Here is a 17,094-nt window from a genome sequence, read left to right as displayed (position 1 = left end):
CCGTGATCCTGGAATTGTGATTGGTTTAGAGTGAAATTTAGTACAAGATGGCCATCCGCAGCCAATCAGATTCGCTTTTTTAACTACTCAGGTACAAAATGGCGGTGTCTATTTCCTAGGGATTTTTCGTTCATTTATTTGCCGTCGGGAATTTTTCAGTAAACTTTACGCTTATAAAGAAGGCCTCTATGAATTATTTCATATCCAATGGACCAACCGATGTGTCAAAAAATAACAGAAAAGTAAGATGTCCGCGGTGCTTAGCGTGTTTACTGCGAAATATTTATATAATACATGATCGTATTTATGTGAAAAAGATAAATAAAATGCGTTTGTTCCGAATTTGGTCGAGAGTGTGTCGCCCTAATGGCTGCGCCCTTTAACTGGTACAGTCAACAGCAAGCCGAGGGCAGTGGCTTATGCTGTGAAGTGACGACCGAATGCAATGGGAACGAGAACACATCAAAACACATCGCTGTCACGGTGCCCCTTTGCATCCTGGCAGATGTTCAACTCCGTTTCTTATGTCCCGAGGATTTGGAGGAGGTCCGAACTTTGTGTGAAGATTGGTTTCCCATAGGTAATTCAACCTACTGAATTATTCAATTATTTTTCTGTCATCCACATCTGGAAATTCACTTCCAAACTATCCGCTCCATGTGAATATAATAAGTATTCTTTGTTTATTTGCCACCACATGCACTTTATTCTTCTTCGATGTACCTAGCTTCTTAATCATTCCAAGGCAATGTAATGATAAATCATCCCTTTGAGTCAGAAATCTTTGGCCTTCAATTATTCATAACTTGTATCTCGATTGTAGAATATATAATATTTTTCGATGCAGCAATCTATTGCCAATTAATTCTGTCAAGAGAGACTAAAAGAACTTTGTTATTCAATATATCACTTTAAAAAGTCAGTAACTGGCAACTCTGATAGTTGGTTCATAAAAGAAAATCTATTTTGCTTGATTTTGTACCCATTCGTCAGAAGAATACTTCGACAACCAGAAAAAAAGATTAAAATGTGAATGAAATACCAAAATTATAAATTTGCTTGGAATATATGTTTTTAATTTATTAGTATAAAAATTTGGTTGAGGGTAAAAACAAGAATTCCATTTCTTATATGAATGATTCTGAAAGCAAGGCAAAGTCTGCCTCATTTTTGTCATCGAAATCTTCAATGCAATCATATAGCTAAAAAGTTATATTTCATATTTCAATGGGAAAAATATATTCTCACAGTGCCTTCCTCGTCTTCATACATAATGAATATTGCTCATCACTATTTCACTTCTTGAAGTGCTACAGCCTTGGGAAATACTGAACCACATTATGTTTCCTGCTCACATTTCCTTGAAATTGTTATTACAATGAATTATGATGGTGATGATGATATTATATTATGAAATGTTGCAGTTTTCAGTAATAGAAATACACCAGAATATTGAATTGCTAATGTTCGAGTAGAGTCATTGCCTTTGAAAAATTGTCCGACAATCGAGCTTTTGTAATTCGTTAATTCTTTCTAATTTTATTAGAACATTGTAATATGAATTCGTAAAAATGAATTGGATAGACTGCCTGTATCAGAAGTTAGAAAAAAGAAACACTATCTAAGACATCTCTATCAATGTTCACCACTGATAGTGAACATGAATGAAAAAACATCCCTATTATGTGATAAAAATGAATCTGAACAAACTCGAATAATACAAGTTATGATATCAGCGTTTTGAAAAAATGTTGTATGATCAGGATGTAAGATCTCATTTATTCCATCTCATTTATTCCTGCTATTTATCCATTCTCTATAATAACAGCTGAAACTAAATTTTCAACACTTGAAACAAAAACTTTCGACTATTTGAATACAATCATTACAATATAGGAAACCTCTTTTGAGATTATGATTGATTCACAATTCCAATTTTGATACTGATTGAAGCAGAACAGAAACCCGAAATTACTGTTTGGAGTTCCAGCAAAACTAACCGAATCTTATATTTGATCATTTTTCTAACATTGTGATAATACATTTGAAAGAAATCGCCATTTGGCAACTTAAGAATGACTTTCAAGGATTTAAATTTGCAGGTTTACTAAAATTCAGACAATGTTGTTAGAATTGAGTCTGTACAAGCTTCACCTGTCCCTATTCCTGATCAAAATTTGCAATCAGCCCCTATCACTATTTGTAATAATTTTGACGTTTAATCCAGATTACCCATACACATGGTACGAGGAGATAACCAGTTCGTCACGATTTTACGCGCTGGCAGCGGTGTACGGAGGAGTAATAATAGGATTGATAGTAGCGGAGATAAAACCATATTGGAAAGTGAACAAAGAAGACCGTGGTATTTTGTGCTCTAGTCTCGACGACGAATCGCTTGTCGGATATATATTAAGTTTAGGAGTAAGACGCGCCTATAGACGAAATGGCATAGCTTCGCTCCTTTTGGAGCAATTGTTGGCACATGTTACTGCACCGGAGCGCTCGACAGTTAAAGCAGTGTTTTTACATGTGTTGTCAAGTAACGCACCAGCAATACTCTTCTATCAAAGATGCCATTTTCGGCTTCACAGTTTTCTGCCTTATTACTACTCTATCCACGGCAAGTGTAAGGACGGCTTTACTTACGTTCTGTACGTAAACGGAGGCCACGCTCCATGGGGATTATGGGACTGGATGCGCCATGTGGCTGGATCCATTGTAAGTCTCGGACCCTGCAGAGTGCCGCACTGGATATGGCAGAGATTGCTCTGGGCGGCGACTCTTCTTTCGTACCATAGATGATACCAGCTTGTTTAAACCGTGACCATAGTATTTGTATTCAGCCTCGTCCCTGGTGAAAAAAATTCTCAGAAATTTCTCAGAGTAATATATCCTGTTTTCGAGAAATTTGGAGAAAAATATTCTGTACCCTATATATTTCTGGAAATGTTTGAATCATTCAAGAAATTATTCTTTCGAAACTTCATTTTACAATGAATCTCTAAAAAACTCTTAAGTTTTCAAGTGTCTGATTATTACTGATCTAGTCAAAATTCATATTTTTTAAGAACTATATTTTTTAACATGTATCTGAAGTAACCTGAGTTCTGGTGTTTCTATCGATTTGCTAATGATACTGCATTATCGAAAATAAGGATGAATTTTTAGGAATTATTTGAAATTCATTTTTGTGAAATGAAGCTGAAAAAAATTTGGGGAAAATGTTTAGTAAAAAAATCTTTCCAATAATACCAGAATTATGATAACTTTTCAAAAATCTAAAACTTTAAAAACTAATTTTTTCTACATAGGAATCGAGATATCTCATCTAGATTCCTACAAATTATTAAAGTTTGTCAGAGATTCTTCAGAAAAACTGAGAAACTGTCAAAGATTCATATTTCAAGTGAATTTGTACAAACTTCTGAAAGTTTCTGCAAGTAATTTTTACCAGGGATGATATACTTCGTTAAGAGCGATCAGAGGGGGAGGGGGGATAAGTTGCTCTAGATTGAGAAGATGATATACTGCCAAAAATAGTACACCGATACTATACCAAACAATTTATATATATACATAATTATATATATATATATATATTACCAATGATGTGGTGCCATCCTGTACTATCAATAACGATTTCATTCTGCATCTAGAGGTAGCCAGATTTTCTTACTTAGCGATTACTATTTAAATTATTAACAATGTAGAGTGTAGTCTATATTACATATGGCGTTATTATGTAACAATGACGAGTAATGTTGATATTCACGCGCCGAAGTCATAACATTATTAATCTAAGAAAATCGTGCTTAACATTAAATTTTTATGCATGAAGTTATGAGAAATTTTACATTTATTCAGTATCTGCTACCCAAAAGCAGTAATCATAGTTTCTATCGAGTCGTGCTGATGGAAAAACATAAAGAAAGAATGTCTGAATACCAATTTTACAATTGAATGAGATTGCTTTCTAATTATAGTGCTGGTATTACAATGGATTTAGAGATCCGTAAAGGGCCTTGGTAAATTTTACCATTGATCTATACCTACTCGAATTTATACTATTTGTACTTTGTGTAATTTGGTATGGTTATAATAGTTTATTTAAAAATAGGATAATGCACAAAAGTTTCAATATTTCCTACTCTACCCTTACTGTATTACAACAATATTGACGAACTTCTTCCAACAGGTGTGGCGAACAGATTAGCGAAGTGATGGAAGTCAGTGTAACTCGTTTTGTTGTATAACTTTCAAGTTTCTGATACGTCATGATTACTGATTACTGATAAACACTTCTCAAAATGAATTTCGAAGACAATTCAAAGGCAAATAAACAAACAGCTGATTCAATAAGAATGTCAGAATAAGATGTGCTTGGTAGAAACAAATTTCAGTTGTTCTAGGTTCACCATTGGTTACTCAAAAATTAATATTTGAAACGAACAAAGTGAGTTTTATATTTCATTTGATTTCGCGTTATATGGCTTTATGTATTCATACATGCATTACGTTTATATTTTTATAATGAAAAAAATATATGGTACTTGATAAATGACAAGGAAAAGGAATGAAATAATTTACGGTATGAGTTTGATTCGTCATTGTGGTAAGAGGATCCTGATTTTGCTACCATCGCAAATTTTACTTTCAATCAAGTCTTTGTTCACAAAAATCAAAACACTATTTCCGAGCTATATTGTCTATATATCTATATTTAAATAAATGTATTCTCGTGTCGCCTGATTTGTACGCACCTATATCGTACCTGACACAACTACGTACGCGTAGAAACATTATACATATATTCGCACAGATGTACATATTGTAAGAACTTTGTTTATAACGAATGAATTGAAAAATGTAATAATAATTATTATTTGCAAATCATTCTGGCTATTGTATTTCACACTTGGTAGTACAAGACGGACTGGAGAAGATGTGAATATGCCACACTGTAATAACTGATTAAATATTTATTTTCTATCATCTGTTGTATTGCTCCATTGTAATATTTATAAGGTAAATATAATTTAGCAATAGTTGGCGCTCGTTTGTAAGAATAGATTTTTTTTTTATATTTTGCGTGACTAATCCGACATGACAGTGAAATTATAAAATATTAACTCTATAATCAGTTATGCTTAATTTTTTTTCAACTGATTTATTGAAAAACATACATATAATAATGAACATTGTTATTACATTTGCATTAATTTTTAGAATCACGACGTTGTATCTCATTGTCAAACGATCATTTAACATTATTCAAATACCGAAAATTCGATTGGGATACATGGTATGCATGTGACTTGAGCAATATGGCGTCGTAATGGGCGATCAGCTGATAGTTTCAACCTCGGTTATAGCCGTTGTAGCCAAGTCATACGAATGTAAACGGACAGGAAACTTCGTGCATGCGTTTACACTTTTCTTCCGCTACATTGAGTCCCTAGAGAGTATAATATCCGTTGGAAAAAAACTTTCATATTTGAATACGGAACGTCCACCTTGTTATATTTTCTGCATATAGATAGCATCTCTCATTGATTTGAATCCTAATGGTCAGTGTAACACCTCGTTTGCTTTTGGTATCATTATCTGTTGGAGACTAGGATGGAGTTTAAAGATGCGAATTAAGGAGCGCATTCGGGCGCACGTGAAATCTGACGTTGTTTGCAAATGCTCGATACCATCCTCGCCGATAACTTTAAACGTCTGTCCACTGTCTTCAAAACTGATACTAGTGTTTTCCGCCATCTTCAAATGATTGGAAATGCCGTTCATTTTACTGGAATGATTCTGAAACATGATGAAATTTAAACCGTTGTAAAATTGTATCTCAAATTCTCGCTTCCTGCAGCGTATAATTACGGCAAAAAATTACCGGAGCATTATCTTGTGCATTATTAATGTACGCTGACTGTAGAGATGATGTTTCACTAGCATGATTCGTCCTGAATATAGATTTAGTCAATTTTTGATCCAAGACTTTGTATTCAGGATCTACCACCGGAATTGAGTCTGCTGCTGAATTGTTTGTTAAATCCAACGCAGAACTCTCTGATGTATTTGAAGATAATACGGAGTCCTTGATATTGTCTATAGTTTTCTGCAATTGATCCTGATTATTTAAACGCATTCGATGAGTCTGCAAGTAATATAAACTAAAAGCATACCAGGTTACAAGGCTTATGCTTTTTCATTTCCATTATACAACGGGAGCCTTCTGCAGCCAACTGCAACATTGTCTTCGTTACCGGTTCGTTTTTCTCGCGATAATCAGATCGAACGTATAAAGTTTGATCCAAAAAGCAAAACGGCAGCGAATCGTAACTATTTAGAGATATTATCGACGCCTTTCGAACTTTGTCAACAGTGTACTCTATGTTCGAGCATAAATCAATTTCTGATTTCACAATCGGGGATATCAGCTGTTCTTTTGTGCAATAAAGTTTTGGCTGCAGCTGAAATTTAACGTTTCACATTAAGCGTTTCATGGTGACTTTCAGGATGGTATCAATAAGTTTATAATACTTCATCACTAATAATTTTCCAATAACAAAACGAAATGTATTCTTGTGTTATTTAGAACAAATAGACCCTGAGATCCTTACATCAGGAATAAGCTGCATAGGTAACCACTTCTCTCCAGAGGGATCGATGATTTCAACAATATCAAATTGAGGATGAGCACGCGTCTGGAATGTCTCAGATTCTTCTTTTTCGGGTTCTTGTTCCTCGCGTAGTTTATCGTCAGCTTCTAGTATCAACAATGATTCAAGCGAAAGTAAAAATTCTGCCTGCCCGGGCACAGCTCGAAGTGCAAAGTTAATGAATTTTTGGAATTCTCGTACAACTTCTATTAGCTTATTTTTCCATGACTTTTCGTTAGTTTCCTTAGCCGCACTTTCAGTTTTCATTAAATGAAGAATATCGTTTGCTTCTATCACCAAATTCTTCAGAGCTTGAATCTGTTTCTGTTAATTCAAGTAAACGAAAGGTTTCGCAAAGTTTTTCTATGCACAGTTAAATATGTGTACACAATTAAGTGCATCAGTTTTTTGATGTACAAAGTAAATGATAGAATTAAAAATAATGAAAGATGTCAGCTATCGTATTTAATTATACAAAAGTTGGTTTTCATCGTATAATTTATTTTACTTTTTTATAAAAAAGGTGTATCAACTTGCACGAAACATTCTATTCCTGTATGTTTGTATGATTTATCTAAAACCGCGGCTAAGCCGATCAGCAACCAAGCCCATTCTTTGTTTTCAGATCCCAATAAGGTCAAAAGACATACCAACGCAACAAAATTCGTCTCTTCATCATGTTTTGAGATTATTGCTGTTTATTGAGTAGACCATACAGAAAAAAAATTGCCCACAAACCTCAAAACCTAGATGGATTGCATGCTTTTCGGAACTGGCACGCATACGCTCCAAGCACAGAACATAGGTGACATCAGCAAAATTTTGCATCTCGAGCTCATGTCGCTGTACTTGCAAAGCCTCATTCTTATTTCGTTCCATTTCTTTCATTTTTACATCCGTCTTTGCACACTCACGTCTGAGCATAAATGTAAAGAAAAAAATCATTTCATGTGAAAGAGAAAGAATATATGCATCAGTTTTGAATTAACAAATATATGAAAAATTATCTTTTCAAAAATTTCGGATTTAAATCAATTGAAGGAAAATTCAATAATTCTTCGTTACATTCTTCAATCCGAAATATTTACGAATGAATATCGTGAATCAGTCGATCGATCAGTTGAATCAATCAATATACCTGATAATTTCATTAAAATCAGCAACCATATTTTCTTTCTGTACGCGTATGGAATGCTCGAAGTTTTCATAAATGGAAGTAACGATGTAACTTATTTCATCGCGTAACTTCTTTAACATCAATCTTGTCACTTCAATCCTCTCTCTAATTACTGCCTTTTGCATTGATTTAGAGCATTTTCGAAAAGCTTCTGCAAGAGCAATCTAAAATACGTAGATACAATTTGAAAATCACCATAATTTCAAAATCTTTATAAGCTTTTCTTTTACCCCAAAATTGATGATAATTTTTCAGAACTATTCCGTTCTAATTCCAGACATAAAATCGGTCAATCGTAAAAGTAAATTTTCCGATAAGTGAAGTAGAATTTTGAAAAACTAATACAGGTATGAATTACGATAGATTAATTGTAACCTGGAGGGTTTGCTTAAACTCTTCTTGCAAGTTTTGTATATATTTCTCATACTTTAGTTGGAGTTCTTGTTCTGCGAGTTGTATGGCTCTTCGTTTTTCAGCCTCAAACATATTGCGGGTGTCTGTATTATCCTCCTCATACTTTTTAACCATTTTATCGTACAACTCATGTTCATATTTTTCCATCGCCTGTTTACCTATTGCTTCATGATCATTTAACGAAAGTTTTAATATGGTTGGTTTTAAACTATTCAAAGACTTCGAATTTGAAATATTGTTGGCGGGTGAATTGGTTCCTTAAATGTGGACGTGGTTAAAGCAATATGGCGCCGAAGGTGATGATCAGCTGATCATGTTACATAATGTTAACAAATATCAAGATACAGAAAATAACGTGCAAGCTGTTAGACTTTCGTTACCTGATTTTAAGTCAATCTAGAGTAAAACATGCGACAAAAGACTGCTTCTATAATTAAATACGACCTCGTTAAGTTGGTATTACGACTTCCACCAAATTTTGAATTTGCCGCCGATTAATCAAGAGTGTGTTCCGAAACTAGCTGCCAACACTAAAAACTCCATAGGACAGAGGCAAAGCTGCCCATGACCTCGGAAGCGCAAAAAAGATAAAAGATTGTTGACAGTACCGGGAGTTAATTCCGGAATGGACCCTAAATGATTACTAGAAAACCCGTTCTATCGATTAATCGCAGAGCCCCAGCACTTACCTAAAATTCCTTGGTGAGTACATGCTTTGATGTATTTATTCGTTAACGGAGGCACAAGAGCAACTTTTTGAATCAATTGATCGCTAGGTGATATCCAGAGCTCTTCGCGTGGTCCTTTTAGTGGAGGTATCACTCCCAATAACTTTCTTGAATCTGAATGACCGTGGTCAAAAAACACTTGTGCCATCGACGATCCCATGCGTTCACGAATCTCCGACTGTGCTGGAACTTCATCTTTTATCACCATTTCTAAACGTCGGTATTTCGGATTTGTACGAACTGCAACGTATTTCGTTCGTTAAAAATTTAATTTTCCAAACAAGGTTGTTGTCATTCCTCAGGCACGATTATTAGTGAACAGATCAGCGGAGAGTCATATATATTTCCCATAGCAAAAAACGTCGGATTAAGAAGAAATCCGTGAACAACTAGAAAGCTTGGCACTCAAAAAAAAATTTGTTAGTATTTTCAAAAGTGGATATATGTTAGTACGGATTTCTTATGAGCAGGATTTCAGTCAAACCGCTAACCGATTCGGATGAAATTTGCACGGGACCCGGTTCTTATCCCAAAGGTGTGTCAATAAGGTTTTCAACCTAATTACACTCCCTGTTGCGAAACGGTAGTTGCCATAACTTGAACACTTTCGTTTTGAGATTCTGTAACTAGCTTTGCAATACAATGCAATGGTTATTATTTACCTGTCCAGTATCTTTTTTTCTTCCTCTCAATGCCACTTGTACAAAGCTATGATCATTCTTAAAAAATATGCCATTTTTTCGAAAAACTGTGAGTAACATTCGTGATTTCATTACGTCAATAATAAGGTGTTTAGTAAGATTATTTCATCTTCGAAAATATCAGGCTTAGCAGCACTTTGTGATCGTGCCTCATGCTGAAAAGCCATGAGCTTATCCGCAGAAACCGGCTTGTTATTAGTTGAATTGCAATATTGAATTTACCATACTTACACATTTTGCTGCCGGTCAAAACAATCTTGTATGCATTAGATGTGAAGTTTATACAGAATGCAGGCTATTGACTTCATCATATTGTTAATCGTATTTAATTTCGTTGTGATTTCATTATGATACTATACTTTTAACCTTTTTTCCAGATAGGTTTGACACTTGATCGATTTAAGGCGCCATGCAATAACAATTATTCAGGTTACCATTACATCTATAAAAATTTAATTAAGCCTACGTAAAGTGAGTAAAAACTAGTATACTATGAGAAATGAACAAACAAAAAAAAAAAAAAAAAAATTCAACGCTGATTCGAGTGCCATCAAATTACACTGCAGCTCGAATTACAAACTTAGAATGATCGTGATTATAATAACTTCCCTCCTTATACAATACCGGGAAGCTAAAATCTATAAGAAGATTCAATAATATTTTACCACAGTTCTTTTGGAAAACAATTAGTCGTGTAACAATTTAAAATATAGTTCTATTCACCTTGCGTCATTCATTTCGGATAAATTGCCAATTGACCAATCAGATGATTCTTTCTGTTCGTTCGATTTCGCATATTCGTCAAATAGAGAAATGGGGGAATACCCTTTCAAACCGCCAATCGCGCCTGTGGTAAACATCGGTGACAATTTATTTTTATAAGCCGTAGGGCTGGCTGCAGTGGCTGATCAGTTTGGTCGGCACACTTCAAGTAAGTGAATCCGGTGCTCCATTGGCCCCTACCGTTCGACTGAGATCGTGATTAGACTAATACTTCGGGTAACGTCACGTGGCGAATAATCAGTGCGACTGCGACAGAAGGATCAACGAACAGTAGAAGCTGTCATCAGAGTTTTGAAAAATATCTCATCTGTGTGAGGGTAATTTACATTGATACAAGTTTAGTTTTAGTTCGGAGACACTACGTATGAAATTTGTTTAAAAAAAGACGCTATCGAAAAGTGCACACGTAGTAGAATTCACGTGAACGCGGTTTAGAGTACAGAATTGGTTAAGTATTGTCGGTCGAAAACTTTTCTGCAACAATAATAACAAAGAGCTGCAGAAAATCATTGCATCTTCCGGAAATAGCATAATAGCTATTAACCGAATACACGCATAGTAAGTATCGGAAACATTCATTATCATTAATGATACCTCCTATTTGGGTAAATCCCAAATGACAACTACCTTTGATCTGTCACCAAATCATTAAACAAACACTTCCATTCTTTTTGTTTGAATTAAATGTTCAACACTCAGCAATCGGATTTAGAAATATCGTGAGATTTATAGTTGAGAATAGATCATATTGAATAGTATTAAACCAGTTTTTTAACAGACTTAAAGAACTTGTTCTTTTTCCGATGCTTGAAGTTGATGTAAAAAGTATTCTCATATGAGTGTTAATAGCTAAACTGAAAATACAGGCAATTCAAGGTGATTTTCAATAAATACGATGCAAAGTGTGATAGAATTTCATCTAGGAAAATTTTCCCACGTTTCTAACTGTAATGTGTAAAGTGAAAGAATTGATCAACTCTGGTTAACAAATAATTAAAAATCGATTAACTTACCTCTATTATCTTCTTCTTGTTTGTTCTTATGATTAAATTGTAACTTGATCATTAATGATTAACTAACATTTTTCTATGACTAGGTTCATGCAGCGGCACGAATAACTTTTATAAGGGTAAGTAGATTCTGCATCAAGAAAGAAAGGTGTATTAAAAAAAATGTTATGATGGCTCTTTTCCACGCATTTGCTGAATTTTACTGCCCAACTGAGCGGGATAACTATCAAAGAAGTGTGCAGGCTTATAACTATCAAAAACATGAGGAAACGTGTCGGATAAGTACGACGAAAGAAGAGGCGAGTGAAAATGCGCTAGAGTTGATTAAAAATGAGGAATTAGCAAAACTGAAGGTGGAAAAAAAGGATGCTAAGAAAAAACGGCAGAAAGAAAAAAAGAAAGTAGAAAAGGAGAGTCACAGTTCAAATGCAGAGAATAAAGAAAAAATTATTGCACAGTCAAAAACAAATTTGAACTCCGTTTCAAGTTCTGACACTATCGTGAGTGAAACCGCTGCTAATGAATCAGATGAAAAGGTAGAAATTATTGACCAAGAAGAGGATGCCGATGACGAATTTTTGGACATTAATGCCGCGTTTGTTAAAGTCTCTGTAAAGCCGAATAAACATATCGCTCCAAATAAACCAATCCTATCTAAACCAGACAAAGTTAAGCCACCTGAAGCTATTGTAAGTTGATTTATTTATTCATTGATGTACCATTTCTTCGACAATATTTCGTAGAGATATTTCCCCCCTTGATACTTTTTTTTACAGAAGAGTTCTGCATCGTTGCCCCAATCCGATAAGCTGAACATGAGCAAAGCAAACCATCAGACAGCTGAAAAATTGGGCATTCAAAGCAACCATGTTGCTCTTGTCGATAAAGATTTTCATCGAGCAGTTGAGCTTTTGACTCGGGCCATTTTCCTTGCTCCAGATGACCCTCGCCATTATCTTAATCGTAGCTACTGCTACCTTAGACTTGGTCAATATACTGCGTAAGTATCTGGCTATAATATATTGATAACATTTCAGCTTTTGCATCGAAGTTTTCCACTAATAATTCGTCAGTTTTATAAAACCCCTGGTCACAAAAATTTATAATTGTGTTCAGTAATCTTCTCTGAAATATACCGATATGTTCTTGGACAGTTTTCAAAAAAATTCTTCATCATTTTTGAAAGAGTTTTATCTATTCTGGTGTTACATGATAGACGTCTAGTATTCACATAGCTAGCTCTTCACCCATCTGAGATGTTAATTCGAGTACCTTTGGGTTCGATCTCATCACTACTCTTGACTCATTGAATGGAGGAAGAAGAAAGAATTGATGTGAGGAAGATGTATATTTGAATATATAATGATTTATTCCAACAATAAGGAATGTAAAGGTGTTTGTGTGGAGTGGATCTTAGTTATTATGGGTGTTGGAATTGATACTTTGACAATGATTATTTAACAGTCGGTGTGTTGAGATTTGAAATTGGGAGTTGGAATAGTGACTCTGGCAATATTTGTGGGATTTCAGAAAATTTCAAATTTTTTCTACTCAAAATTAGACAGACTTCGACTTTCCAACTATTTATGACCAAGTTGAGTTGGAGCCGGTAATTGGACCTATTCTGGTGTTATTGCATATTTTCTATTGGTACCACGTTACCAAAAAGTGGCACGTATTCTGAGACATTAGAAATTTTATCGAAAAAATTTAACTAGTTTTCCCGAATTGTAGTTCAAATAACGCGGACTGTATACGAAGGGATATTTTCAATCAAATAGGAGTTATGAAATATTTTCTAAAAATTTATTAAATATATCAGGTTTTTCCTTAAATCTGCCAAAATTAGAGTTTGCTTGGATTTTTTATTTTTTTTTTATATTCAGAAAACTAGAAAATTCAGATTCTGAATCAATTCTGGTAGTTTCTTATAGTGATTTTTGCCAGGGACGTTACTTGAAAAATAAGAGAACCTTCATTAGCAATAAACGGTTCATAAATTCTTTCCGCATTTGGGCCAATTAGGTGTAGCAGCGAGAGCCTATAACATAATTTGATTTACGGAAACTTTTGTGCTAAGAATCTATATTTTCTAGTTGTATACACCACCTTGATAACGGAATATGCTATTGCTCATAAAAATGAAGCACTACTTATGAATTATTGAATGAAAAAATGCTAGAATGGCAATATCGTAAGGTGCTTACGGTAAAATGCATTTTTTTAATATTTTTATGCATAAAATTTTCTGTGTTTTATATATACGTAAAGTAAAGTATTTAGAAATAATTCAGCAGTATTTTTTCAATTCCGTTAAGAATTATGATTGTAAAAGTTATATGCTATTGAATTTTACTGTTTACGATATATGTTTTATAGATATACATTAGCATGACGTCACACAGTATTCTTTGTTCAAGTAACAAACGAGAAATATACCCAAATTATTTCACCCCAAACTACTAAAATATCTGTCTTAGATGAGGATGAAGTTAGTAACATTACTGTATCGATGCATGTTTGGAAAAAATCGTTACTCCACACCTTTAGGTATGTCAGAAATTTAAGGAATCGTGATAAACAAAACATATCTTATTATTAGAATCCGATCCCTCGAAAGTTAATCTCAAATTGTGCAATAATGATTTTTTCCTTGATAATGCGTTACGTTAACGTTACTCACCAGTCTTATCAATTTAGTATCCAAATATAGTAAGATCCAAATGTGGTTTGTTATCTGGATCCTTACCACAACCAATTATAATTATCATGCAGGATGTGGCAGTGTATGACTAACAAAAAACTTAGCAGTATTCAATTGTAAAATAAAACATTTTTAGTGACTTTAGAGCATGCAATCTTCATTGTTATTGATATATAGAATTTTATTCTGCGTTCAGACATTTTACCATTCGATTCCATATTTTTGAAGATGAATGGGCTGTGCCTTCTAAGACTAAAGTCAGGGAAGAAAAACCATTTGAAAAATCTCCAGCTATGTTGTTTGTACTAAGAATGGTAAATACGAAAATAATAATATCACTGTTACACACCGGAAACGAATCTGTACAAATTTCAGAAAAGGTTTCATAATTCGATCGTTCAAAATGCTCCATCTCGAATATTTTTGATCCAGGCATTGGTATAAAACCTATTTCTCAAATTGTTAATATCTTAGCTTGTGTTACTCAAAGCTCAGAATCATTTCCACTACATAGTAGTGATGTTGTTTCATTCATGTTCGCAATCATTGATACAAATAACTTGGCTGAAAATGTGATGTCGTTTTTTCTCTTTTCTCAATTTCTTATTTAGAAAATACAGCGCATTCTTCCATAGGTCCATTTCTACGCAATCGGGGCAGAAATTGACCTACATTTTGAACGATAAAGTTAAATGTGTTTTTGATGAAAATATATTCTGTATTAATGATAAGAGTCCAGTCCCCATTTGTAAAGCCTTTACTGTTTACGAATTACTTTTTCACGGTAATATAACGTAATATATTGTCTACTACTCTATGTTCAGTACCAAAACCATCGCTTATAAATTATTCAATGCTTGTAGTCTTCCTAAAATTTGATAACATCATTTACAGAGCATTGAACGACGCTCAATTTGTGAAAAAGAATGCGCGGACAATGGAGCAATCTATAAAGGCTCTTGCCCGCGAAGGGCAAGCCCTGCATGGATTACAAGTAAGCTGTGAAAAATGCTTAGTCTTATTTTACAATTCGAAAAATTGTACAGAAATTACTATTTTGCAATTTATGTTTGACTTTGAAGGAGTTAAGTTTCCAAGATATGAATAAGTTTTGCTTCATTATGGTTCACTGCATTCCAGGCAATTCTAAAGTTACAGAATGACAGTTTTTCCCAAAAACGCATCGTTACACTAACATTACCAACTCCAACTTTATCTTGAATCTGTTTTCTTATTGCGCGTTAATTTTTATTTTTGTAGCAATACCACGAAGCAGAAAAATGTTTCGAGGAAGTATTGAAGCTAGATAAACGAAATGACTGGGTACTCACAGAATTAATTCTGGTACGGTCGATGCAACTTACAAGTATGGGTTTTTCTAAAATAGACTCTCTAAAGGCTCTGCAACAATGTTCATCTGTTATTGTGAGTAGATAATATACATCAATGTAAGGATTTCTTTGTTTTTTCATAATTTCGTTGTAGTAACCAGCGTCCTTTTGGTTTTTTTCTTTCTTCATTTTTCATTGATTTTCGTCCTATCGATCCAAGGATGCCGTGACATTGTTGACATCAGGAAATATCAGTATTTCAGAAACAGAAAGTAATGTTAATACGTCAGAGATCCAAAATTGTGATGGCGATGAAGTTTATTTTTCTGACGGCGAATCAAGTAGCACAATTTTACTATCCAAATTGGTATCTGACATATCATACGAATCTAGTTATTATAAACATCTACGATCCCAGCCGCTTTCCTCCTCTAAGTGAGTATTGATTTCTGATTTATTGTTTCCTTTTTGCCTCTTATTTCCATGCCTGTGAAATTTCCTTACCTGCACCTGCATCTGCCCCCACACTAACTTTTCTTCTCACTAATATGTATTTTTGCTTTGTGGCCTTGCAATTTTGTTCAGGGCCCAAGAGTTTTGTAGCGGCTCGGAAAGATCATTAAACAGTAGCGTTTCTATGGAATCCCTTCCGCGAACCAATGGCAATGATGAGTGGGAAGTTCAGGGTAATTCAAAATCTCTACCGATTACTCATAAACCTCAAAAACAAAAAGTCGCAGCAAGTGATAGCACTTCCATCTGGGTTGGCAATATAGATAAGAATATTACCGACCTTAAATTGCGGGAATTATTTTCAAGGTGAGCAATTTATCTTTCAACCTAGAGCTGTGCGATTAATTGGTTAATCCTAGATTTCAATGATTTGTTTTACAAGTTCATTAATTGATCTATTAATTGAAGCTATTTTGAAAACTCAATCAATTGATTGATTGGAACATTAATTATATTGAAATGTCAGTTTATCGATCAATTGAGAAAATGGTTACTTGAAAGACCGATACATCGATTATTCAGAAGAACAAGTACACAGCCTTAGTTCTTACTAAACTGCAAATAATTATATTATCAATTTATTTCATATCGAGTTTTTTCTTTTAGATTTGGCCCTATAAACTATATTCGAAGATTCCAGGATAAACATTTTGTGTTTATTGATTTCAATAGTAAAAAAGCCGCAACCAAAGCATTAAATAGCATGATAAATTTTGAAGTCAAAGGAATAAAATTACCAGTAAAACCAGCTACTCTTACAAAGAAATGAATCCATTTATCATTATATCAATAACGGGATTTGCCATCACTTTAATTATTTCGTATTTAGCATATACTGAACCTGATTCGTAATGCGAAATCTGGTGAAAAAAAAACTGCTCTTATTTTTAATATTCGTATGCTTAAATTGTGTGATTTAAAATCAAAAGTATCCATATGACGACGCGTAACATTTTTAATTCATCATACATATTCATATTTTCAGCCTATACTGCGAAAAGAATTTATCAAATATATTGCAGTCTTCTCAGTTTATTAGGTTTTAATTTTTCATTTTATTTTTATTCTACT

At 34.0% G+C, this 17,094-nt stretch overlaps 3 protein-coding genes across 3 annotated transcripts; 2 read left to right on the top strand and 1 right to left on the bottom strand.

The window, feature by feature from the left end:
* The first annotated feature begins 176 nt into the window (after positions 1-176).
* LOC124404188 (N-alpha-acetyltransferase 60) lies at positions 177-2,950 on the top strand. Its single transcript, XM_046878128.1, has 2 exons — positions 177-580; positions 2,228-2,950. Exons 1-2 carry the CDS (start codon positions 367-369, stop codon positions 2,803-2,805), a joined length of 792 nt encoding a protein of 263 aa, XP_046734084.1. The 5' UTR covers positions 177-366; the 3' UTR covers positions 2,806-2,950.
* A 2,231-nt stretch (positions 2,951-5,181) lies between these two features.
* On the bottom strand, positions 5,182-9,977 carry LOC124404667. Its single transcript, XM_046879000.1, has 9 exons — positions 9,914-9,977; positions 8,943-9,221; positions 8,215-8,417; positions 7,792-8,003; positions 7,401-7,578; positions 6,624-6,986; positions 6,186-6,473; positions 5,894-6,118; positions 5,182-5,808 (listed from the first exon to the last, which is right to left on the bottom strand). Exons 1-9 carry the CDS (start codon positions 9,915-9,917, stop codon positions 5,572-5,574), a joined length of 1,989 nt encoding a protein of 662 aa, XP_046734956.1. The 5' UTR covers positions 9,918-9,977; the 3' UTR covers positions 5,182-5,571.
* Positions 9,978-10,867: 890 nt separating this feature from the next.
* On the top strand, positions 10,868-16,952 carry LOC124404472. Its single transcript, XM_046878612.1, has 8 exons — positions 10,868-11,023; positions 11,562-12,164; positions 12,252-12,475; positions 15,074-15,173; positions 15,440-15,604; positions 15,731-15,945; positions 16,096-16,329; positions 16,630-16,952. Exons 2-8 carry the CDS (start codon positions 11,643-11,645, stop codon positions 16,790-16,792), a joined length of 1,623 nt encoding a protein of 540 aa, XP_046734568.1. The 5' UTR covers positions 10,868-11,023; positions 11,562-11,642; the 3' UTR covers positions 16,793-16,952.
* The last annotated feature ends 142 nt before the right edge of the window (positions 16,953-17,094 follow it).

Source organism: Diprion similis, chromosome 3, assembly GCF_021155765.1.
Source record: "Diprion similis isolate iyDipSimi1 chromosome 3, iyDipSimi1.1, whole genome shotgun sequence".
NCBI lineage: Eukaryota > Metazoa > Arthropoda > Insecta > Hymenoptera > Diprionidae > Diprion > Diprion similis.
Note: the sequence above shows the minus strand (reverse complement) of the source record. Positions and strands in the feature narration are given on the sequence as shown.